Below are 26,307 nucleotides of genomic sequence, written 5' to 3'. Positions count from 1 at the left end.
AAACCTTTAAATGTCTTAGTTGTGGGTCCCACAAAATTATGAATGATGCAGTCCATGGCACTATATATTATAAATAAGATGAATTTAAATCTGAAAAGACATCGGAAGCTTGTTAGAAAAGTCTTCCTACACAAATGTAAGTAGGAAGCTTCAGGAAGATGGCTCTGTAAGATGTTACAATGTCCCATTTCGGGTTCTTCAGCAGAACTGGCCCACAGCTATTTACTTTGTGTTCAGGAATACGAGCTCTTAGTAAATCAATCCCCTTTCCCTCCAAAACCAAGGGTATGCTCAGCTATAAAGACCACCTTTCTCCTGGATGTATGTACCACACACTATGTCTTCTGGCATCAGATCATGTAAACCTGACAAGAGAGAACTGCAATATTTTCCCATGGAAAGAGCAGACATGGGAATTTAAGCTATGTGACTTAATTTCAGGCAAGTCAGTCTTTCTAGGCTTCAAATTTCCTTATCTATAGTCCATGTTGGATCAAATTTCTGTAATTCTAAGTCTCTAGGTCAGAAGTAGCCTGTCTCACATATGCTATTTATCTGTCATAATTGACTGTTTATTGACCCTCCTTATAACTCTTCAAATGTCTTCTCCAACATCAATGTCTGATTTTAAAAAAGTGACAAAAACCCAAATGAGAAACTGTTCTTTCTGTTGGGTCAACCATCTGTGACGTTTCCAGATCACATTTTTTGTTTTTGTCAATTGGTTTATCTTTATTAGAGATAAATGAAATTAAAAGTAAATCTAGATTTTTACATTTTATTCCATTACATGTTTTCTCTACGGTTTTTCCTCCCTTCTTTTCCAAGTGAGAGGAGGGGAAATAGAGACACAGACTCCCACAGGTGCCCCCCCCCACTGGGATTCATCTATCAACCCCTGTCTGGAGCCATGCTCAACTGAACTATTTTTAGTGCCTGAGGCAGAGGCTCCAAGGAGCCATCTTCAGGGCCCAGGGCTGATGTGCTAGAACCAATCAAGCCATGGCTGTGGGAGAAAAAGAGAAGTGGGGGGAGAGTGAAGAAGCAGATGGTCGCTTCTCCTGTGTACCCTGACCTGGAATTGAACCGGGAAATCCACACACTGGGCCAACGTTCTACCATTAAGCCAACCAGCCAGGGCCTTCTCTAAGTTTTTAAACCAAAAACTACTAGTATTTAAAGACTTTGGGTTTAACTTTGATTCATGATTACCTATTACTAAGAAAAAAGTTTCAGGCAGTAAGATTCTAAATTTAAATGCACCTTTAGCCCTGGCTGGGTAGGTCAGTTCATTAGAGCATTGTCTCAAAGTACAGAGGTTGCTGGTACAATCCCTGGTCAGGGCACATGCAAGAACAGATTGATGTTCCTGTCTTTTTCCCTTCCTCTCTTGCTAAAATCAACAAATAAAAAATTTTAATGTATTTTTATATCTGCTCTCATCTCACTCCCTTCCTCAGTGGACATTTTGCTGATTAAGTAGTTGAGAAGGAAAGAGGGAAGACTCCCTATTGTAGAGAAGAAAGAAAAGAACTAAGGACTAGCTATGCCTATTTATGCCAAACCAGGAGGTTGTAGGAGACAGGCTAGTAAAGTGAGAACCTAGCTACCAGCAGCACACCAGTAATCCATACCTTTCTCTGGTTTTATGTCTGAGAAATGCTTCTGTACAGGTTTTTACATTTGGGAATAAGTCTGGTATTTTACCACAAGAAACTTAATGTCACTCACAATTCTTTAATTTTACCTTTCAGGCTTTTCTTTTCTCTTGACGGTTTATACTATGAGCTTAAAAGAATGTTGTATATCTCACACAGAGACTCAGAGAACATAATGTCACATGACTGCCTAAGTACCACTGTTGAGCTACTGCTGCATTAAGCTCCTGGCACGGTGATGACTACAGAGATGGCTCATCCAAGTTCCAACAATCTGTAATTTTGTCATTAATCTCCAAGGAGTTGATGATATGAGAGACAGCTTAATTTTCTCAAATGTAGAAGTATTTATAGGACCAAAGCTTCAGGTATGGATTTTCTTATTGATCCTTGTACTTCAAAGAAATAATGATGGTAAGAATTCAGTCCCTGAATTCTTTCTCTGATATAGATGATTTCAAATGAAATAGAAAAAGCCACTTTTAAAATTCAGACTTCCGCTTTCTGGAGCTAGGGATGTGAGATACTTTTTGTCTTACTAAATACGGATCACAAAACATTCGTTTTTCAGTTTCCATTTATCGGTCATGATATGTACAAGAAACACATCTATAGTAACATAAAAAAAAGAAAATAAAACTTCATTAAACATTACATAAAGGTGAACAAAACAATACAGAATAAAAAACATCAATAAAAATTTAAAAATTAACATGAGATACCAATACTTACACAACAGAGTGGACTGCTAGCACAATAAAGGTAACATACAGTCACAAAGAAAGATAGAGGCCTCCACTACCAGAACACTATTTTTTCTGCATATGTACTCACTTTGGCCTGGGAAGTCACCAAGCCCTAAGCGGTGGGTTTTTTTCTCCCAGGCCCTCAGGCCTCCATCCTTTTCACACTGGGGTACCAGTGTAGGAAGCTCCTGGATGTGGCTAAGCGGGCAGCAGCTCCTAAGGCGGCAGTGGCTGTGCTTCGAGGAATGTAGAATTTCTGAGAAATCTGGTGCTCAGGAGACAAGATCAAAGAGAGCTGGTCCATGGTTCCAGGGCCCTCATCTTTGAACACTGTGAAAGCATGGCTACTAGAAAAATCTTCGTTCTGTATGCTCTTTGGAGAGCCTTCCACTGAAAAAGAAAGAAAGCACAGTCTTTTCAAGGAGTTCTCACACTCACTGCCATCTCTCTCCTAGTCTAGGTCTCTACGGCCATTGGTTACAACCATCTTCTGTTAGGTGGTGACAGTTACCAATGGCAAATCAGAGAAGATGAAACTAGCAACCAATCAACAAATGGAAAGGAAATGAGGATGAGGAGTCATGCCTTGAGATAAAATAAATGATTGTCTATATAAGGGGGGAAAAAAGAGAGAAAATGCACTCTGAACAAGGAAGGGAAGCTTTCTAGGACATCATAAAATGACTGGATAGAATTCCAGTTCCAGGAGAGAGCCCTTAAGTTCCCCTACTTCTTTTCCTGGGCATTCTCTACTGCCAAAGTGGGCCCAACTCCAAGCCTGTGCCAGTGTAAAAGAAAAAACAAACAAAAAAATCTGACTAAGACTGGTTGCTAAAAAGTTCTAAAAATCAGTTATCAAACATAACATGAATTCTTTAGGAATCAGTTTCAACTAAGAGAAAGAACCTTTTAGGTGATGGGAGTAGGCAGTACACATTCATAGTTGCAGGAGAGCCACAGAGATGTGGATTTCAGATGGGGAATATATAGTCAATAATGTCAAGATAACGGGTACAGGGCCAGGAGGGTGCTTGGGGCACTGGAGGAACCACTCTGTAGAGTGCATGGATTTCTGGCCACTTTGCTGTACATCTGAAATGGATGTGGCACTGAACGTAAACTGTGGTTGAAATAAGTAAGTTAAACAAAAAGAAGTTAAAATAAAAAAGGTAAAAGAACCTTTTAAGTGAAATAAATTCCTGGGAACTCATACATCTCGGAGTTCCAAACAGCCAAAGGAATGCTAGGCGTTCCCACATGTGTGCTCACAGTTCTACTAAAAGCAGCTGGTCTGGGAAGTGTTTTACTACCTGCCTACAACATGAGAATGAGAGCACACGGTTTCCTTTAAGAAAGCCTTGCTTTAGAGAAAAAACCTAGGTGAGTTAAACAATGTGCTACTGTGCTGTCCACCATCATAAACACTTCACAGACTGGCACCAGTACGTTGACTACATTTTGAAAAGCACTGCTCCGTACCTTAAAAACACAGATTTTTTAATTCAGAGAAAAAGGCATAATCCAGTATTTTCTTCATCTCTAGCACTAGCTCCTAGAGTAGAATGCATGTATATTCCACACATTTGTGATAAATTATGTTCAAGGAGATTTTAAAATTTTTTCATTGATTGAGAGAAAGGGAGAGAGGGAAATAGGGAAGGGGGAGGAGAGAAAGACAGAGGGAGAGAAGCATCAACTCGTTGCTCCCTTTAGTTGTGCACTCATTGTTTCTCACATGTGCCCTGACCGGGGATCAAACCTGTGACCTCAGTGCACAGGGACAACGCTTTATCCACTGAGTCACCTGGCTAAGGACTGTTCAAGGAGGATTTGACAGGTTATTCTAAAAAGTTAAACTCCAATCACAACACTTTAATTAATGCCCACTAGGGAGGAAAGGAGATGGTGAATTGTAATGCAATAATGTGGTTTGAAGGGAAGTCTTCAGTGAGCTCAGATTTTAAAAGGTATAAAAATACAAAAGTAGAGTCACATGATCAAAAGATTTAAAAGAGTAGCAAAACTTCTGCTTCCGGACATGATGTTAGCAAGGATTGAAAAACAATCTCTCCTGCTTTAAACAACTAGAGAGGACTGAACAAAACAGATGAAACAACAGCTTTCAGATCTGAACAAGAAGTGTGCAGGACAGAGACCCCTGAGGGGAGTGAACGACAAAGTGAGCCCCACCAGTGCCTTAGCTCCCAGGAGATCATTTCCAGGCTGCAGAACAGGAGGCAGAACCCAAATGAGCCTGGAGGTCTTCCTGGGCTCAGAAGACCAAGTCTGGACCTTGTGGGCAAGGCAGCTGCGGAGAGGGAAGGAGCAGGAGACCTGTGGAGAGGTCCTTCTGAGTCTTAGGGCTGAGGAGTCATCTAGCCAGCACTAAAACTCATACTGTCTGCCATCCAATAAAATACCAGATATGCAAAGATGCAGAAAAACACAACCTATTATCAGAAGAAAAATCAATCAATACAGGCTTATTCCAAAAATGACACAGATGGCAGAATGCAGAAACGATACATAGGCTAGAATCATAAGACGAGGGTACTATAACAGCTGTAATGAGAATACTCCAGGTTTTCAAGAGGGCAGAGGAAAAAAACATGGCTATAATGAGAAAAGAAATGGAAGACATAAAAAAGACCCAAACTGAACCTTTAGAGATGAAAAATATAGTTTCTGAGATGAAAAATAGACCGGATGGGAAAAGAACATATTACACACTGAATGAGAAAGGTTGGTATACTTAAGAGACTATAAACTACCCAAAATGAAACACTGACCACAAGGACTGGGAAAAAGAAAGTGTATTAGTGAGCGGTGGAACACCACCAAGTGGTCTCTCACATGTGTAATGTGAAATTGAAGTGAAAAGGGGAGAGGGTGACTAAAAAACCATTTAAAAGAAATTACGATGAAAATTTTCCCAAATTTAATGGTAGCTATAAATTCATAGATCCAAAAGCTCAATGAATCCCAGGCAGAACAAAAATGAAGAGAACCACACCAAGGCACCTTATAATCACATTGCTGCAAACCAGTAATGAGAAAATCTTAAAAGCATCCAGAGAATATACCATATCATAACAGTGCCTCCTTATCCACAAGGGATATGTGCCAAGACCCCCCAGTGGATGCCTGAAACCATGGATAGTACTGAACACATACTAAATATACTATTTTCCCTAAACATATATACATATCTATGATAAAGTTTGATTTATAAACTAGGCACAGTAAGAGATGAACAATAAGTTTTAATAAAGTAGAACAATCATAACCATATACTGTAATAAAGTTCTGTGACTCTGGTGTGTGTGTGTGTGTGTGTGTGTGTGTGTGTGTGTGTGTGTGTGTGTGTCCCTCTCTCAGAACCGGTCTGATAACTGGGACCACTAAAAAGTGATGGAAGGGTGGTTACTGCAGACAGCAGGATGTGCTGGACAAAGATGATTCGTATCTTGGGCTGGCGAAGCAGGATGGCACGGGTTCATCACGCTACTCAGAACAGCATGCAATTTAAAACTTATAAGTTATTTCTGCAATTTCCATTTAATATTTTCAGGCATGGTTGACCCCAGGTAACTGAAATCATAGAAAGCAAAACCACCAATGAGGGAGCACTCCTATATAGAGGAACAAAAATGAGAATGACAACAAACTTCTCGTTAGAAACAGTGACAGCAGAGTGACATCTTTTAATGCAGTGAAAAATCTGTCTACCTATAACTTTGTAGCCAGAAAAATAATCTTAAAGACTTTTTGCAATGTATGAAAGCTGACAGAATACACCAGTACCAGACCAGCACTGCAAGAAAATTTAAAGTTCTTCAAGCAAAAAGAAAATAACATTAGATGGAAAGCTAGATTTACAACAGGCACTGGCAAACTACAGCCTGTGGACCAACTCCAGCCTACAACCTGCTTTTTAAATAAAATTTTATTAGAAAAGAGCTATGCTCATTCATTTGTGTATTATCTATGGCTGCCTTGACCATATGGACTGCAAAGCTGAAAGTATTTACTTTTCTGACTCTTTTATTTTTTAAATTAATTGTGTTTACATATATTCTAGGGTCACCCTGAATGCATCCCCCCTCCCTCCTATTCCCCTCAACATCTCCCTTGCCCCCTCTCCCCTTCCCTTGAGGTTTATCCCATCCTATCATCCCCTTTCCCTCTGTCCTCTTTTCCTCTGGTCCCTTTGATCCCTCCTCTGTCTCAATTCCGTTCCTCAGTTCTCATTATTCCTTGGATTCCTCAAATGAGTGAGGTCATATGATATTTTTCTTTCTCTGCCTGGCTTATTTCAGTCAACATAATAGTTTCCAGGTCCCTCCATGTTGTTGCAAAAGGTAATATTTCCTTCTTTTTCATAGTATTTCATTGTATATATGTACCACAGCTTTTTAATTCACTCGTTCACTGACAGACACTTGGGCTGTTTGCAGATCTTCGCTATTGTGAACAATGCTGCCATAAACATGGGGGTGCATTTCTTTTTTTCAGTCGGTGATATGGTGTACTTGGGATATATTCCTATAAGTGGGATGGCTGGGTCAAAAGGCAGTTCCATTTCTAATTTTTTGAGGAATCTCCATACTGTTTTCCACAGTGGCTGCACCAGTCTGTATTCCCACCAGCAGTGCAGGAGGGTTCCCTTTTCTCCACATCCTCGCCAGCACGTATAGCGTGTTGTTTTGTCAATGAGCGCCATTCTGACTGGTGTGAGGTGGTATCTTATTGTGGTTTTAATTTGCATTTCTCTAATGATTAGTGATGTTGAACATTTTTTCATTTGTCTATTGGCCATCTGTATGTCCTCTTTGGAGAAGTGTCTATTCATTTCTTGTGCCCATTTTTTGATTGGATTGTCTGTCTTCCTGGTGTTGAGTTTTACAAGTTCTTTATAAATTTGGGTTATTAATCTCTTACCAGATGTATTGTCGAATATGTTCTCCCATTGTGTAGTTTGTCTTTTTATTCTGTTCATATTGTCTTTAGCTGTGCAAAAGCTTTTTAGTTTGATATAGTCCCATTTGTTTATCCTGTCTTTTATTTCATTTGCCTGTGGAGATAATTCAGCAAAGACATTGCTGCAATAGATGTCGGTGAGTTTACTGCCTAAGTTTTCTTCTAGGATGCTTATGGTTTCATGATTTACATTTAAGTTTTGAGTTTATTTTTGTGCATGGTGTAAGTTGGTGGTCTAGTTTCATTTTTTTGCAGGTAGCTGTCCAGTTTTCCCAACACCATTTGTTAAAGAGATTGTCTTTACTCCACTGTATGCTCTTACCTCCTTTGTCAAATATCAATTGTCCATAAAGGTGTGGGTTTATTTCTGGGTTCTCTGTTCTGTTCCATTGATCTATATGTCTGTTCTTATGCCAGTACCAAGCTGTTTTGAGTACAATGGCCTTGTAGTATAACTTGATATCAGGAAGTGTGATACCTCCCACTTTATTCTTCTTTTTCAAGATTGCTGAGGCTATTCATGTTCTTTTTTGGTTCCATATAAATTTTTGGAATATGTGTTCTATATCTTTGAAGTATATCATTGGTATTTTAATTGGTATTGCATTGCATTTATAAATTGCTTTGGGTAATATAGACATTTTAATTATGTTTATTCTTCCTAACCATGAGCACGGTATATGCTTCCACTTGTATCTTCCTTGATTTCTTTTATCAATGTTTTATAATTTTCTGAGTACAAGTCTTTAACCTCCTTGGTTAAATTTACTCCTAGGTACTTTATTTTTTGTTGTTGCAATAGTGAAGGGGATTGTTCCCTTAATTTCTCTGACAGTTCATTGTTCGTGTATAAAAATGCCTCTGATTTCTGTGTATTAATTTTATATCCTGCCACCTTGCTGAATTCGTTTATTAGGTCCAGTAGTTTTTTGACTGAGACTTTAGGGTTTTCTATATACAATATCATATCATCTGCAAATAATGATAGTTTTACTTCCTCTTTTCCAATTTGGATGCCTTTTATTTCTTCTTCTTTTCTGATTGCTGTAGCTAGGACTTCCAGTACTATGTTGAATAAGAGTGGTGAAAGGGGGCACCCCTGCCTTGTTCCTGATTTTAGAAGGGACTTGCTTTTAATTTTTGTCCGTTAATTATAATGTTGGCTGTGGGTTTGTCATAGATGGCCTTTATCATGTTGAGGTATGTTCCCTGTATTCCTACTTTGCTAAGAGTTTTTTTTTATATCATAAATGGGTGCTGGATTTTATCAAATGCTTTTTCTGCATCTATTGAAATTATCATGTGGTTTTTCTCCTTCCTTTTGTTTATGTGGTGAATCACATTAATTGATTTACGAATGTTGTACCAGCCTTGCCTCCCCAGAATAAATCCCACTTGATCATGATGTATGATTTTTTTCATGTATTGCTGGATCCGGTTTGCTAATATTTTGTTGAGGATTTTAGCATCTAAATTCATCAGGGATATTGGCCTATAATTTTCTTTCTTTGTGTTGTTTTTGCCTGGTTTTGGAATCAGAATTATGCTTGCTTCATAAAAGGAACTTGGAAGTGTTCCTTCCTCCTGAATTTTTTGAAATAGCTTGAGAAGGATAGGAATTAGTTCTTTGAATGTTTGGTAGAATTCACCAGTGAAGCCATCGGGCCCAGGAGTTTTGTTTTTTGGGAACTTTATGATAACTGTTTCAATCTCTTTTGTTGTAATCGGTCTGTTTAGGTTTTCTGATTCTTCCAGATTGATTTTTGGAAGATTATATGTTTCAAGGAATTTGTCCATTTCACCTAGGCTGTTTAATTTTTTTGGCATACAGTTCTTCATAGTATTTTCTTACAATATTTTGTATTTCTGTTGTGTCGTTTGTTATTTCTCCACTCTCATTTCTAATTTTATTTGAGTCCTCTCTCTTCTTTTCTTGGTGAGTCTTGTTAAAGGTTCCTCGATCTTGTTTACCCTTTCAAAGAACCAGCTCTTGATTTCATTGATCCTCCGTATTGTTTCTTTAGCTTCTAGATCATTTATTTCCACTCTGATCTTTATTATTTCCTTCCTTCTACTACCTCTGAGCCTTACTTGCTGTTCTCTTTCTAGTTCTTTTAGATGAAGGGTTAGGTTGTTTATTTGAGCTTTTTCAAGCTTCTTAAGGAATGCCTGTAGTGCTATGAACTTTCCTCTCAGGACTGCTTTTGCTGTGTCCCATAAATTTTGAGTTGTTGTTTGCTCAGTATCATTTGTTTCTAGGAATTTTTAAATTTCTTCTTTGATTTCATTGTTAACCCATTCATTATTTAATAACATGCTATTTAGTTTCCATGTGTTTGAGTATTTTTCAGTTTTTCTGTTGTGGTTGATTTCTATAGTTTCATGCCATTGTGATCAGAGAAAATGCTTGATATGATTTCAAACTTCTTAAATTTGTTGAGACTGCTTTTGTGTCCTAACGTGGTCTATCTTAGAGAATATACCATGAGCACTTGAAAAGAATGTATATTCTGCTGCCTTAGGGTGAAAGGTTCTAAAGATATCTATTAAATCAAGTTGATCTAGTGTCCTTTAAGTCTGCTGTTTCTTTGTTAATCTTCTTTCTTGAGGATCGATCTAGTGATGTTAGTGGGGTACTGAAATCTCCTACTATTATAGTATTGCTGTTGATCTTGCCCTTTATATCCATCAAAGTCTGCTTTATATATTTAGGTGCATAGATATTTATGATATCTGTTGGACTGCTCCCTTTATCATTATGTAGTGACCTTCTTTATCTCTTACTATAGTCTTTGTTTTAAAGTCCATTTTGTCTGATATAAATATTGCTACCCCTGGGTTTTTTTTTCATTTCCATTTGCATGAAATATTTTTTTCCATCCTTTTACCTTCAGTCTATGTGCATCTTTTGTTTTAAGGTGTGTCTCTTGTAGACAGCATATGTACGGGTCCTGTTTTCTTATCCAAGCAGCTACCCTATGTCTTTTGATTGGATCATTTAATCCATTTACATTTAAGGTTATTATTGATATGTAGTTGTTTATTGCCATTTTATTCTTTAAAGCTGTATTCTTCTTTTGCTATATTCTTTTCCCACTTTGATCTATTTACAACAGGCCCCTTACACATTTCCTGCAGCAATTGTTTGGTTGTAATGAATTCCTTGAGTTGTTTTTTTTTTGTCTGAGAAACTTTTTATTTCTCCTTCAATTTTAAATGATAGCCTTGCTGGATAAAGTAGTCTTGGTTGTAGGCTCTTGTTCTGCATTACTTTGAATATTTCTTGCCATTTCCTTCTGGCCTCAAGTGTTTCTGTTGAGAAGTGGATGTCATCCATATTATGGGGGTTTCTTTGTAGGTGATAGCCTTCTTTTCTCTAGCAGCTTTTAATATTTTCTCTTTATTGCTTAGCTTTGGTATTTTAATTATGATGTGTCTTGGTGCAGGTCTTTTTGGGTTTCTCTTTAATGGAGTTCTCTGTGCTTCTTGAACTTGTGAGACCCTTCCTTGCATCAATTTAGGGAAGTTTTCAGCTATGATTAGATTAATAAAGTTTCTATTCCTTGTTCTTTCTCTTCTTCTTCAGGAACCCCTATGATGCAGATGTTATTTCTTTTCATGTTGTCACAGAGCATTCTCAGAGTTTCCTCAGACTTTTTGAGTCTCTTTTCTTTTTTCTGTTCTGCTTTCGTGCCTTTGTTCATCTTGTCCTCCAACTCGCTGATTCGATCCTCAGCTTCATCCATCCGGCTTTTAATTCCTTCCATTGTGGTCTTCATTTCTGATATTGTATTTGTCACCTCCGACTGATTCTTTTTTAATATTTCAATGTCCTTTTTTATACTTGCTATCTCTCTATTTAGGTGTTAGTAATGACCATCCATTGTTGTTCTAAGATCTCTAAGCATCCTAACAATCATTATTCTAAACTCTGCATCCAGCAGTTTGGTTATTTCCATATCACTCAGTTCCTTTTCTGGAGATTTCTCTTGTGGTTTCATTTGGATTGCACTTCTCTGTCTCTTCATTATGTCTATGTGTTTGGGTATGTTGTCTGTAGGGCTGGTTGAGTCTAGGTTTGGTGTTGTCTGCCTTCAATTTTCAGTTGTGTTATTTCTAAGTCTTCTTGGGTTGGCATCAGCTGTTATTTGTAATCCACTTTCAGATTTGGGCTGCTTTGAAGTCTTGATTTGTTTGTTTTCTTCCCTGTTGTAGTCTTGTTTACTGATCTCAGCAGGGGATTTATTTGAAACTGTATCCAGGAATGCGGTGGGTGTAACCTGAGACTCTGAAGGCCTGATCTACCAGTTACTCTCTCTGGGGATGGGGTGCTTTCTCCTCTTCAGTAGGGGGAGGTGTATCTCAGATCTCCATGGAGACCTGAGTTACTGCCCCTCCTCCCCACTTCTTGTTTTCAGCTGTGTCTTGTTGCCCTGATTGGAGCTGGAGAGATGTCTGGAGATGTATGATCCCGAAGCACTTTAGTCTTGTGTTATGTGGAAGGATCAACCCCTCCCCCAGCTATGGCTGCCTCCAGCACTGGATGAGTCAGCTTCTCAGGTCCTCCCATGCATTCCTCTGCCAGTCATCCACTGTCTCTCTCGCCCCCCTTTCCTTTTGGAAGATAAGCCAGCCCTTTCAACACACCTCATTCCCAGGTCCCCAAGCAAGTGGCTGTGAGGGATATTTATTACTCTTTTCCTAGGAATGAGAGCCCTTCTGAGCACTCAGCCTCATACCCCCTTTGTTCCTGTAAGCAGGGGAGACTCACCAGTCCTCAGCACTCCCTACCAGGCTCAGTGTGGCTTCTTCTTTGCTCCTTTGTTTTTGAGAGCTGGTCTTGTAGTCCAGAGTTGGTTTTTCACGCTGATTGTTCCTAAATTAATTTGTAATCCATTTTGGTGGTGTGAGCTGGAAGTCTGTGTATCTGCCTACTCTGCTGCCATCTTCCTGCCTCCTCTGCTGCCATCTTCCTGAAGCTACTTTTCTGGCTCTTTACAGAATAGGTTTACTGTAAAAATCAGGTTTCCTAATTTACATAATGAAATAGAGAACACTGACCATGACAAATGAATAAACAAAAATTTTTCTCATTTTTAATTTCTTTGAAAGAAAAGTGTGTAGCAAAAACAATGAATGGACTTTAAGATTTACAACATATGAACAAATGAAATATATAATAGCTTAGAGGCTGGAGTGAGAAAAATGAAAGTGTGCTATTATAAGGTTTTCATAGTGTACATGTGATAATTTGAAGGTACTCACTTAAATATATGGACTAAATCCTAAAGCAATCATTTAAAGAAAAGTAGAAAATGAGATATAACAAGTCAATAAAAGAAATAAAACAGAATTATAAAGAAATTTAAAGAGGAAAAAAGAATAAAAGAAATAAGAATAGGAAAGAGAAAAACAGAAATGGTAGATTTAAACCCAGACACTTGATTATCACACTAAATTATATAACCACTACAACTAAAGAGATTACAAATTGAATAAAACAGAAAGACTATATGCTGCCTACAAGAATTCCCTTTAACTATAAAGATACATATAGGTTAAAAGTAAAATGACAGCAAATAATATATCATGCTAATATGAACAGAAAGAAAGCCAGAGTGGCTATATTAATATCAATAAAATAGATTTCAAAGCAATGAATGGTAATAAATGAATTGATTCATTAATAGGGCATAACAATCCTAATAACAATTCTTAGTCAATAATTGAATAAGCAAGTAAGACAGAAAATTAACAAGGCTATAGAAGACTTAACACTATCCATCAACTTGATCTAATAGGTAGCCATAAAGTACTTAAGCCAATATTAGACTACACACTGTTCTGAAGTATACAAGTAACACTTAGAAAGATAGACCACATTCTCAGCTATATAGTAAGTGTATCCTAATTTAAAAGGATGCAAAGTATATTCCTTAATCATAAAATTAAATTAAAAATCAATAATATAGACATTTAGAAAATCTCCAAGTGTTTGGAAATTACACAACAAACTCCTAGAAGAAAAAACTCGTAAGGGTAATTAGAATATATTCTTACATGAATGAAACAAAAATACAACCCAGCAAAATTCATGGGATGCTGATAAAATAGTGTTTATAGGGAAATTTATAGCATTAAATATTCTAAGGTTTTAATTTGAAAAGCTAATTACAACTAAAGCTAGCAGAAAAAATAATTTCATAAAAAATAACAGTAGAAATCAATGAAATAGAGAACAGAAGCACAACAGAGAAAAATCAATGGAACCAAAAATTAGTTTCTTCAATAAATCTCTAGGCAGACTAAGAAAAAACCCGACACAAATTACCAACATCAGAAATGAGAGGGTAGATATCACTACAGATATTTAAATCCCATAGGAATATTATGAGCCAATACTTGAACAGGTAGGTAATTCACTGCAGGAGACATACAGAGGGCACACAAGCACACGAAAAGATGGTCAACGTCACTGGCAAATAGGGAAATGTAAATTAAAGTCATAATATGATTTCACTGCATACCCACCAGAATAGCAACATTAAAAAAGACTGACAGGGGCCCTGGCCAGTTGGCTCAGCGGTAGAGCGTCGGCCTGGCGTGCGGGGGACCCGGGTTCGATTCCCGGCCAGGGCACATGGGAGAAGCGCCCATTTGCTTCTCCACCCCCCTTCCTTCCTCTCTGTCTCTCTCTTCCCCTCCCGGAGCCGAGGCTCCAGTGGAGCAGGGATGGCCCGGGCACTGGGGATGGCTCCTTGGCCTCTGCCCCAGGTGCTAGAGTAGCTCTGGTCACGGCAGAGCGACGCCCCGGAGGGGGCAGAGCATCGCCCCCTGGTGGGCAGAGCGTGCCCCTGGTGGGCGTGCCAGGTGGATCCCGGTCAGGCGCATGCGGGAGTCTGTCTGACTGTCTCTCCCCGTTTCCACCTTCAGAAAAATACAAAAAAAAAAAAAAAAGAAAAAGAAACCAGTGGTCCTGGCCGGTTGGCTCAGTGGTAGAGCGTCGGCCTGGCATGCAGGAGTCTCAGGTTCGATTCCTGGCCAGGGCACACAGGAAAAGCGCCCATCTGCTTCTCCACGCCTCCCCCTCTCCTTCCTCTCTGTCTCTCTCTTTCCCTCCTGCAGCCAAGGCTCCATTGGAGCAAAGTTGGCCTGGGTCCTGAGGATGGCTCTACGGCCTCTGCCTCAGGCACTAGAATGGCTCTGGTCGCAACAGAGCAACGCCCCAGATGGGCAGAGCATCGCCCCCTGGTGGGCATGCCGGGTGGATCCCGATCAGGTGTATGCGGGAGTCTGTCTGACTCCCTCCCAGTTTCCAATTTCAGAACTGACAGATTAACGATACATGTGTTGGCAAGGATGTGGAGCAATCACAACTTTCACACATTGCTGGTGTAAATATAATTAGGTATAGCCACTATGGAAAACATTTTGGCAGTTCTTTTAAAGTTAAAAAAATGTAAACATGTAGTGACCAGATGACGCAGCAATTCCACTCTTAACCATGTACTGAAAGGAAATAAAAAACATTATGTCTACACAAAGAGCTGGCCATGAATGTTTGCAGCAGCTTTAATCACAAAGGCAGAAATCTTAAAGCAACCCAGATGGTGTCATCTGAGGAACAGACAGACCAACTGTGGTGTATTCATACAACTGGGTACAACTCGGTGATAAATAGGAACACGCTTCTGATCCTGGCAACAACTTGAGTAAATCTGTAAAATATTTTGCTAAGTTAACAAAGTCACTTTCTTCTTCACACATAAAAACTACATACTATATGACTCTCTTAACATAAATTCTCGAAAAGAAACAGTAACACGCCAGAAGCCACAAGCAGAGGAGGGAATGACTGCACAGGAACATGACAAAACTTTCAGACTGAGGGAAACGTCCTAGATCACAACTGTGGTGGTGGTTATAAGGTTGTGTACATTTGTCAAAATTCACAAAATTGGACACTGAAAAACTGGCAAATTTTACTGTATGTAAACCTGACACCTGTCAAACTGCAGAAAAGAAAAAAAAAGAGTTGGTAAAGTGAAAGGGAACAACTGAGCCCTGGACTTGAGACACTTTAATCAGCATTTTTGAAATTACGTTCTGAAAAAGGTAAGGTTTTTAGCAATGTGGTGAGCCACTGCATTTGTCGGTTTTATGTAACCCTACCTGAGCCAGAGTGTTTCTCTGGGGAACCAACCACTGATGGAGTTAAAGCCAGTGCTTCTGCAGAGAGCTGAACCTGACCACTGTCAGGCTCGGACTGGCTCCCTTCTGCCAACTGCTGTGACTGGGTAAGGGAGACGCAGAGCTCTTCCAGCTCGGGCAATGTGTAAGAATCTGGTAGACCGTCTAAGTCTGGTTGCTGTAGAATGGGAAAAATGAGGCAAAAGCATGAAAGTCACTGTCAGTATAACAGGAAGAATTAAGCCTCTTTTGTTTTCTTACATATAAACAAGACATTTTTTTTTATATCATAAAGAAATAAAACTGATTTTTAAGAACCTAGATTCGCCTGACCAGGCGGTAGCGCAGTAGATAGAGCGTTGGACTGGGATGCAGAGGACCCAGGTTCGAGACCCCCGAGGTCGCCAGCTTGAGCACAGGCTCATCTGGTTTGAGCAAAAGCTCACCAGCTTGAACCCAAGGTCGCTGGCTCCAGCAAGGGGTTATTCGGTCTGCTGAAGGCCCGTGGTCAAGGCACATATGCGAAAGCAATCAATGAACAACGAAGGTGTCGCAATATGCAACGAAAAACTAATGATTGATGCTTCTCATCTCTCTCTGTTCCTGTCTGTCTGTCCCTGTCTATCCCTCTCTCTGACTCACTCTTTGTCTCTGTAAAAAAATAAAAAAAAATTAAAAAAAATTAAAAGAACCTAGATTCTCTCTAGATAAAAACAAGTTCACTAACTTAGTGGCCATCAGTTCAATTCATGAAGCATTTACTGAACACATTATGAGTAAACATTACATACCAAGCATGGCCACGCACAGCCAAAGAAGAGCTGCAGGAAATGAGAGACAACGCTCACTGAGCCCTCACAGAGCTCCCTGAGTTGGGCACAGAGCTAGATTATTTGCATGTGTTTCTTCATTAACGTCAGAATGACCGCTTTTTGGTTAGGTGGTATGGTTTCTGTGTTACAGCTTCTTCCACTTAGCATTGTGCTTTTTATAGAGTTGAGTAAGTTATCCAACACCAATCAATAAAAACAGAGATATGACAGAGATGTGAACTCAGACATCTACGTTCTCTGTGTTCAAGCACACAGCTTCTCAGGAAGCAGTGGGCCGGGTCCCTACAGAGCTCATGGTCCTCTCTAGGGACACAGTGCATGTGCTGCTGCCAGCCACGCAGAGAGGTATTAACTGCAACACAAAGGAATTAAATGACAGCTCCGCAGAAGAGGTGACCCAATGGAGTATTAAGGAAATGTTTCAGAGAAAAAGATGAACGTCCCAAACAGAGACTGAATTTGGGCTAAGCAAATGGAATGCCAAATTTTAACACACGCAAGTACAGAAGCCCAGTAGTCAAATTTCATGATTCACACAAATTGTCCTGTTGTTTCCAGGCTTCTCATAATATAGCTGAGAAACAAGAAACAAATGTATTTTGTTCCAGGGTCAGTGCGTCTGCCAAAGCAACATAAAAGAAGAAAACAGGCTTACATGACAGGACGGACAGATACAGAGCTTAAAACTTATAGATAGGTTATACAAAAATACCTGTTTCTCTATTCCTAACATAGACATTTGACTAATCTTTTAAATTTAGACTCAGGATTTTCTTCTGAAGAGATGAATAACTATATTAAGTTCACTTAAATTTTAAAACCAATATACACTGTATGTATACGTATTCCACAGAACACTAAGGGAGTGATCATTAATCAGGTTTTTCCTTTCTAAAAATGAAAGCACTTCCTCACGCAAACCTGTGAAAACATTCATTAGACATTTACCTTCTGAATCCTGCTTGTCCCAGTATGCTCTTCCTGAGCTAGTCCTTCCGGCTTCTGAACTTTTATCTGTACTCCATTCACAAGGCCTAAAGGGTGACATGAATCACCTCTCGTATCTTGTGTAGAAAAACACCAATCCTGCATAGAAACAATAAACTGAGATACAGGCCACCTGATCCAAACAGAGGACAACGTGGGCAAGGTAAAGGCAAGGAGGCAATGTAGATTAAACAAGGAAAGGTATTTATTGACTTTCTGTAGCTTTTTTGACTAGTGTGGCTTTTCCTCCTTGTATTATTCCACATCCCAGTCCGACGTTCTATCCACTGCACCACTGCCTGGTCAGGCTCAATTCCTCCTTGTATTATTGATCCATACCCAGTACTCTGAATTCCTGAATACACAGAGCTTAAAAAGAAAAAGACTTATATGCAGCATTTTCTTCAATACCATTTTCATATCTAGATGATTTTTTTCATGATCATCTAGTATTAAATTGGCAAAGACAATAAGGAGTAACTTAACTGCAGATGCTTCTTTCTTTTCATAACCAGTGGGAAATAAATATAATGTAAATATAAATATATAGTTAGAACCAATATTAGCAAATGTTCTCACTGCAGAGATCCAAAGTTATATTACAAGACTAAAGCAACACAAAACAGGGAGAACAGTTTACTTAGAGATCCAAAGGCCCTGACCAGGTGCCAGCGAGGGGGCAATCACGATGACTGACAGTACCGATGGGCACAGTAACCCACGGCTCATTCGTCCCCACCTCCTCCTGTCCCCTATCTCCCACGACTACCTTTGAAAGAAAAATTGCATTTTTTCTGAATTATCTTCTGATAAATCATTTGGAGTTCCAGAATGTATAGTGTTCTCGAGGCATGGACAAGTTTACACTTCCGTTTTCAGCAGTGACTCGCTCCGTTTGCTCAAGGGTCTAACCTTCTCCGGCGTTTCTTTACACGACAGGCACGGCTCCTCTCCACCAGGGCTGGGGGTAAATGAGCGCAAGGCAGCATCACCTCCGTTGCCCATTTTAGCTTGCAAAGGTAACCAGTTCTCATCCCAAATGTCATCACCTATGCTCACTGACTCCAGGCATGGCATTCCAGTGGGGATCTCCTCCTAGAATGTACCAAAGGAAGATTTTAAAAAAATATAACAGCTTTATTGAGGTATAATTTGCATAACGTAAAATTCTCTAAGTATACAACTGAGTGATTTTTAGTAACTTTACAATTGTGCAACCATCTCCACATCCACTTTTAGAATAGTTTTATCTCCCCACAAAGATCCCTCATGCCCATCTGCAATCTCCGCACCCACCCCTGCTCCAGACAATTAGTAATCTACTTTCTCTCAGTTTGCCTCTTTTGGACATTTTCATATCAGTGGAATTATGCAACATGTGGTCTCTTGCACCTGGCTTCTTTCACTTAGCATGGTGCTCACATTCACCCATGTTGTAGCATGTATCAGCAGTTAGTTGGTTTTTATTGCTGAACAGTGTTTCACTGTATGGATATACAGCTGAAGGTAAACCATCTTCTACTTTTAGCTTATTATGAATCATGCTGCTTTGAACATTCACGCACGTGTCTTTTTGTGGACTTATTCCGTAGATATCTAGAAATGGAACTGCTGTGCCATATGATAAATTTATGTTTTACATTTTTAGAAACTGCCATACTATTATCCACATTTTGCCATTGTGGGATATTTGTTATAATCTATGAGCCTACACTGATACATCATTATCACCCAAAGTCCATACTTAATATTAGGGTTCACCTTCAGTGTTACATATTCTATGGGTTCTGACAAATGTGTAATGACAGTTATCCATTATCACACAGAATAGTCTCACTGCTCTAAAATCCTCTGAATGATTTCAGTTCCACCTATTCACTGTAGTACATTTTAAAATTTAGGTTTAGGCCCTGACCAAGTTGGCTCAGTGGTAGAGCGTCGGCCCAGCATATGGATGTCCTGGGTTTGATTCCCGGTCAGGGCACATAGGAGAAGTGCCCATCTGCTTCTCCACTCCTCCCTCACACCTCTCTCTCCCTCTCTCTCTCTCTCTTTCTCTCTCTCTCCCTCCCTCCCTTCCCCTTCCCTCCTACAGCCATGACTCAAGTAGAGCAAGTTGGCCCCAGGCACTGAGTATGGCTCTATGGCCTCTGTCTCAGGTACAAAAATGGCTCCGGTTGCAATTGAGCAAGGGCCCCAGATGGGCAGAGTGTCACCCCCTGGTGGACTTGCTGGGTGGATCCCAGTCAGGGCACATGTGGGAGTCTGTCTCTGCCTCCCTTCCTCACTAAATAAATAAGAATAAAAAAATATTAAAATTTAGGTTTATAATTCTTTTTCCCTGACTCCAGGTAAAGATTGCAGGTTGAATACACAATTTATTACTCCCTCCCTCTTGAAAATAAAATAAAAAGATTTAAGGTATAACTCATAGTCAAAGAGAAGAGAAGAGGAGAAAACACCATCTACATTCTGGACACAGGAAAGCAGACATGTGAGCACTGAATCAGCAGTGCTAAGGAGGTGGAATCCTCAACCTGTGGTAGGAAAACTAAGAAGGACCCCAATTTGTACCACCACTGACACCACAAAAGTGCAAGAATTGGTACACATTGTTTTTGGAAGTGAAGGAGTAAAGTGGAAAAAAAAAGCACTGGTTGAAAGTCTGAGTAAGAAGTAGTTGGAACCAAACAAAATTGAAACAGATTCTTAGACACAGAGAACCAACTGGTGGCTGCCAGAAGGGAGAGGAGTGGGGGGCTGGGTGAGAAAGGTGAATGGATTAGGGTATACGAATTGGTAGTTCCAAAACAGTCATGGAGACGTAAAGTACGGCATTGGAAATATAAGTCAATATTATTGCAAGAACTCTGTATGGTGCCAGGTGAGTACTAGAAATATCAGGGGAAAACTTGTAAAGCATATAGCTGTCTAACCACTATGCTGTACACCTGAAACCAATATAAAACAATATGGAAAGTAAAGTGTAATTGAAAAATAAAAATAAAAACCACACACACACACACACACACACACACACACACAAAGCAGCAACAGTTAGGTTACCAGCTCCCCATCCCCCCACCGCCTGCATCTGGAGGACCCGAGAAACCACACGTCTCCCTTCTTCTGGCAGACCAGAAGTCTCCTCGAGAATAAAACAGATGGTGGAGCACAAAACTATAGTGTTAAAACCGACAGGACGCTACATCTAAAGAAAGTCAATTTTACTGTATGCCAACTTAAAAAGAAACATTAATACAAAAGAAAAGAAAAGATACGCAGAGAAGGAAAAGCTGCCATGGCATACTCCTTAGCTGTGAATAGCATTTATAGAGTCATAAAATAACATACATATTGAATGGTGAGCTAATGGAAAGTTTGATAACTATATTAGTGAGATGGTAGGGGGAGACAAAAAGGATATGTTTGGATGGTGTGGGGGGAGTCCATACATAAAACTGAAAAATCATGAGTTTGTTATTTAATAAAAGAAATAGAGGTTAAATTCCAAAACCAGTAGCTAAAAGATGAAAATAATTGCTTTGTGGAACAGGAAATGCAGGAAAAGAAGTTATAAGGGACTCCAAGATATGTGTACATAAATATTTGATTAAAATAAAAACATGTCCTCCAAAAAAGTGAACATTTTTTCTGATGGATATTCATAATTGGTTTCCCAGTACTAGTTCCTAGTCTCTGCATAATTCTTGAAGCCTGCCCAAGTAACTGACACACCAACGCCAGATAATGCCCTCTCTCTTCCGTGGTCAAGGCCATGTTACTTGGCCTTTGGGCCCGGAGACTGCTGAAGGGGGATCCATAACTCATCTGTGGGAGCTGCCCTGACCCACTGAAAGGAGCAGAGTTTGAAGAGCAATTTTATTCCAGCCCCCCTCACTTATGGACTATCTATATTTACCTCACACACAATCTTTCCTTTGCCTACCTCACTGTCTTCCTTCAGACCCTTCTGCTCTGGGATGGAGCACTTCACAGCTTTGTCACAGCTGTTATTTTGGGTTTTCAAAGCGCTCAATTCAGAATCCTGTAGTGGCTTCTTTGACTCATATTTAAGGTGAACGACAGCCTTCTCACCATTAATATCTTTCTAGGATATATGAAAGATAAATTATTTAACTTTTTTATACTAATGCTGTTTCCAAAATCTACATGCCTATATTCTGCGGGGCAAGGGGGAGGAAGTTTGGCCATGGCTCACACAAACACAATGTTATTTTCTAACTTTATCCACAACCCTCCGTCTTCCCATCCTGTTAAACTAGTTCAGGCCTACAAACATTTATTCAGAACATATTATGAAATGTGTACAGGGTAGTTTTGTGAATTTAAAGATGAGTGCAACAGGTCCCAGCTCTGAAAGACTCAAATATAGCAGGAAGTTAGTGTAGAGCACTCGCAGAGACAGGACCCAAGTGTTATCAGGGAACGAGGATGTTCTGAGAAGATGCAATGAAGGATTTTATATAAACTATTGGGATGCTTAAAGAAAAGTAGGAATTACAAGGAACTATGTGTAGAGAGGTCGGTGTACGTGTATGTGCTGTGTGAGTAGCATATGGGAGTCTTGTTATATTAAAATATAGGCTAGATGAAATAGGGGAGTTTTAAGACTTATCTCTTTAGCAGAAAAGCTAGCCTTATTTCATTTTTTAGGACAGAACTATGATTATTTGAAGACATTAACAGAGTGATGACAGGCTATTCTAAAATTTTTAAAGGTTGAATTCAATTCACTATTTAAGGATTAGGAAATATAACTGTTCTGATCAAGTAATATTGACTAAGAAAAATTCAGGCTTTAGAAAACCAAACAAGCCAAATTAATTTTAACGTAAACCAGAAATTTAAAATCTTTAGACTGCTTAATTCAAACATGCAGCAGTGAACATTCACACACATTTTTCAGAGCCTGTCAGTCTCCCAGTAGTCAGATGGCCTTTCCTTTTTTTTCCCCAATGACTAGTAAATGCCCACTAAAAAATACAATCATATCAATAATTTTTAAAGTCACATATAGAAAACATAAACAAAATAATATTTTCACATTTTATTCAAAGAACATAAGCCTTTCTGTGTCCAAAACCACCACTTTTTTGGTGCTTCAACTGAACACACCCTATATTCTTAGCCCAGTTCTTGCTGCCAGGAGGCATATAAAACTCAAAGGACATGTTTACTTGTTAATTGGTTGAAAAATCATTTAAGTTCTTACTATTTGCTTTACTTTGCTTATATATAAAGTGGGGACATGAAAGTACCAACCTGGTAAAGTGGTTGTGAAAAAAAATTAACTAGTACACACAAGTACTTATAGCAGTACCTGTCACATAGTATGAGTTCAATAAATGTCGCTGTTATCTTAATTTTATTATCGCTACTGAAATACCAATAATATTTTTATGGTTATGAGTGGGAGCTGTGAAAAGGTTCACAGAGAAAGGAAAGAAGGAGAGCACTGGAAGACTGAGGAGCGACAGCATTTGGACCGGTGTGAGGGAGGCCACATCTGCCGTGAGTATGTGCGAGATTCGTACAGGAAGACACACAACGAAGCAAAGGTCCAACTCAGCAATTAATGGAAACAAAGGGAACTGTGAGGATCATTTCCTAGGTCTGAAAAGCCCCAGTTTCCCATCTATAAAATAGATTATTATAGTAACTATATGTCACAGGGATTTTATGAATATTAAACTTCAAGTTCTATTTACAGTGCTTGGCATGTATTAAGTACTAATTAAACATTAACAATAAAAATAATTATGATAATATTTGCAAAAACCTATTACCGGAGTAAACAAATCACTCTCTTTTGACTGTGGACTTATCTCTCGGTCTTCATCAAAATAGCGGTGCTGGCAAGGGTAACCCAGCTCTGTCAAGACAACGTCCTCTGGGCCTGCACTGGAGTTAGTGTACAAGGCTAAAGGATTGAATTCGCTGAAACCCTAGGATTAAACAAAGAAGGAAGGGTTTAATTACTCAGAGAAAAGTGAAAAAGTTAGCACTTCATAGTTTTCAAATGTGGAAATGTATTCTCTTCTAAAATTTAATAATTAAAAAATTTCTATATTAAAATGTTTTCTTAGTTACAAAAATTATCAACATCAATACTAACAGGGATGCAGACACTGCTATCAGTAATTGCAATTCTCTAAGAACACCTGAGAAAATTAAATACTTTGGCGTAAATTCTCAATTATTTAAAATATAAGTATTCACAGTCTAAAAAACAGTAAGCCAAATGCAGTTTTTTGTGGTCATCTGAAAATGAGAGTGCTCTACATTAAGAAGTCAAGAATCTCACAAGTATTGCTAAGAGTCAAGAAGAAATCACATAACCTTCTGTATAAAATTCTCATATCTAAAGCGTTGAGATGAAATAAAAATATTACAAAATACACCCAAACTCCACCTTAGAAGGGACATTTTCTCGGCATACAATAGCATAGCCCTCTGTTCTCAAGACATGATGAAAATAGATGTCTTCATTTGATGATGTATCACACAGAAAAATGTTAAGAATTCCATTTATGTATTCATCCACTACCCCCACTAATGGCTTCAAACCACACAATTTCTGGAACTGCAAAACAGCTCTGGATGTCCAATATTCCTGAAATATAATCAAGATAGGAGATTCATATTATAAATTCAAATATGAATTACAGTAACCAAATGCAAAAATGAATTACTGATGAACTAGAGATTTTAGTGGGAAAAGTAAAACCATAATAATACTAAAACAACACACTGAAGGATGTTTACAATTTGTGAATGAGAAAAGTCAGAATAAAGAAAAAATAATAAAAAATGTGATTGTAGAAAAAACTATTATTTATGCGGTGAAAAATCATTTTCAGAAACAACTCAGTAAGAATCCGGGGCCAATCCTCTTAAAGAAATAGCTAAAAATTCTAGATAAAATATTTTTGAAATGTGTCCAAAACTGGTAGGAGAGTAACAAATTATCAAGCCAAAATAAAAGGGGAAGTGGGAGCTATTTTTGCCTTAAGAGTACCTGCTAACCCAGGCTAATTTGAACTCACAGGTTCTGATGCTCTCACAGGTCAAAGGGAACAGAAATCAAACCAGTATCCACTCATAGTGGGGAATGGAAATCAGAACTCTCCTTCACTAAGCTGAGTCCCTGTTGGGGTGCACACTCAGGATAAGGGGGAAAAGAAAAATAGCCTTCTTCACGTGGACATGCAGCTCAGTTTTCACATCACCTGGGTGGTACACAGATCCTCAAATTGTTTAAATTAACTAGGTTCCAAACTGGTAGTATTCCTAGATGTCTGGCTGAGTGACTAAATCTCTTTTGAGGAAGGCAATCTTAGCCTGTATTATTCAACCATGCTTATTAATAATTTTTCATTCTTTTTAAAATTTTATTTTTTGAGAGAGAGAGAGAAAAAAAAAGAAATATCGATTAATTGTTCCACTTATTTATGCATTCTTTGGTTGATGCTTGTATGTGTCCTGTCCGGGGATTAAACCCACAACCTTGGTGTATTGGGATAATGCTCTAACCAACTGAGCTACCCAGCCAGGGCTGAATAATTTTTCAAAGGCAATGAGCAGTACATAGGCAAAGATAAAAAACATACAATGAAATAACAAGTCACAAGAAAAAAGAAGAAATGACAATAAGTGAAACAAACTCTCAAAAACTTTAGATATTTGAATTTCTAGATGAATTATAAAACAATCTGTATAAAGAAAAAACAAAAAAGCCCCATTATTTTGATAGCTTCTGCAAATATCAGCAATTTATAACAACTGATCTATCAGAATTAAAGAACTAAGAGAGCTTTAAAAATACAATAACTGGCCCTAGTCGGTTGGCTCAGCGGTAGAGCGTCGGCCTGGTGTGCAGGAGTCCCGGGTTTGATTCCCGGCCAGGGCACACAGGAGAAGCGCCCATCTGCTTCTCCACCCCTCCCCCTCTCCTTCCTCTCTCTCTCTTCCCCTCCCACAGCGAGGCTCCACTGGAGCAAATATGGCCCGGGCACTAAGGATAGCTCTGTGGCCTCTGCCTCAGGTGCTAGAATGGCTCTGGATGCAACAGAGTGACGCCCCAGAAGGGCAGAGCATCGCCCCCTAGTGGGCGTGCCAGGTGGATCCCGGTCGGGTACATGCGGGAGTCTAACTGCCTCCCCGTTTCCAGCTTTGGAAAAATGGAAAAAAAAATACAATAACCAAAATTAATAATGCATTATGTTGATTTAATAGATTAGGAAGAATTAAAAAATAAATCAGCCTGACCAGGCAGTGGCGCAGTAGATAGAGCCTGGGATGCTGAGGACCCAAATTTGAAACACTGAGGTCTTCAGCTTGAGCATGGGTTGCCAGGTTGAGCATGGGACCATAAACAACCCCATGGTCATTGGCTTAAGCCCAAAGATTGCTGGCTTGAAGTCAAAGGTCACTGGCTTGAGCCCAAGGTCGCTAGCTCAAGCAAGGGGTCATGGCTCAGCTGGAGGCACCTCCTCACCCAAGGCACAAATGAGAAAGCAATCAATGAACAACTAAAGTGTCACAACTACGAGTTAATGCTTCTCTTCTCTCTTCCTTCCTGTCTGTCTGTCCCTGTCTGTCCCCTCTCTTTCTCTCTCTCAAAAAAAAATCAGTTAAGTGGAAGATAATTTGAAAGAAATTAGCCAGAATATAGCATGCAAAAAACAGAAATATATAGAAAACAGAAGAGAGGTTAATGATATGGAAGTAAATTGAGAAGTTTCACATACTTAATACTCAGAAAGAGAGGCAGAAATAGAAACAAAGGGAATACAAGTATATGAATTAATATATGAACATGTAAAAAATAATTGAAAGGATAATGGCTGGAAATTTTCCAAATTTAATGAAACTAAGGCACAGATAAAA

At 39.1% G+C, this 26,307-nt stretch overlaps 1 protein-coding gene across 2 annotated transcripts in view; it reads right to left on the bottom strand.

Annotated features, from left to right (window-relative positions):
* Positions 1–2,368: 2,368 nt before the first annotated feature.
* The window catches only part of TDRD5 (tudor domain containing 5), a 54,483-nt gene continuing 30,544 nt past the window's right edge, over positions 2,369–26,307 (bottom strand). For both annotated transcript variants that reach the window (XM_066366035.1, XM_066366036.1), the window contains exons 12-17: positions 23,831–24,031; positions 23,205–23,363; positions 18,307–18,489; positions 17,356–17,493; positions 15,557–15,752; positions 2,369–2,794 (exon numbers count right to left, since the gene is read on the bottom strand). In XM_066366035.1, coding sequence (XP_066222132.1) covers positions 2,547–2,794; positions 15,557–15,752; positions 17,356–17,493; positions 18,307–18,489; positions 23,205–23,363; positions 23,831–24,031 — 1,125 coding nt within the window. In that variant the 3' untranslated portion in view covers positions 2,369–2,546. The remainder of the gene's footprint in view (positions 2,795–15,556; positions 15,753–17,355; positions 17,494–18,306; positions 18,490–23,204; positions 23,364–23,830; positions 24,032–26,307) is intronic.

The sequence above is a fragment of the Saccopteryx leptura genome, chromosome 2, assembly GCF_036850995.1.
Source record: "Saccopteryx leptura isolate mSacLep1 chromosome 2, mSacLep1_pri_phased_curated, whole genome shotgun sequence".
Taxonomy (NCBI): domain Eukaryota; kingdom Metazoa; phylum Chordata; class Mammalia; order Chiroptera; family Emballonuridae; genus Saccopteryx; species Saccopteryx leptura.
Note: the sequence above shows the minus strand (reverse complement) of the source record. Positions and strands in the feature narration are given on the sequence as shown.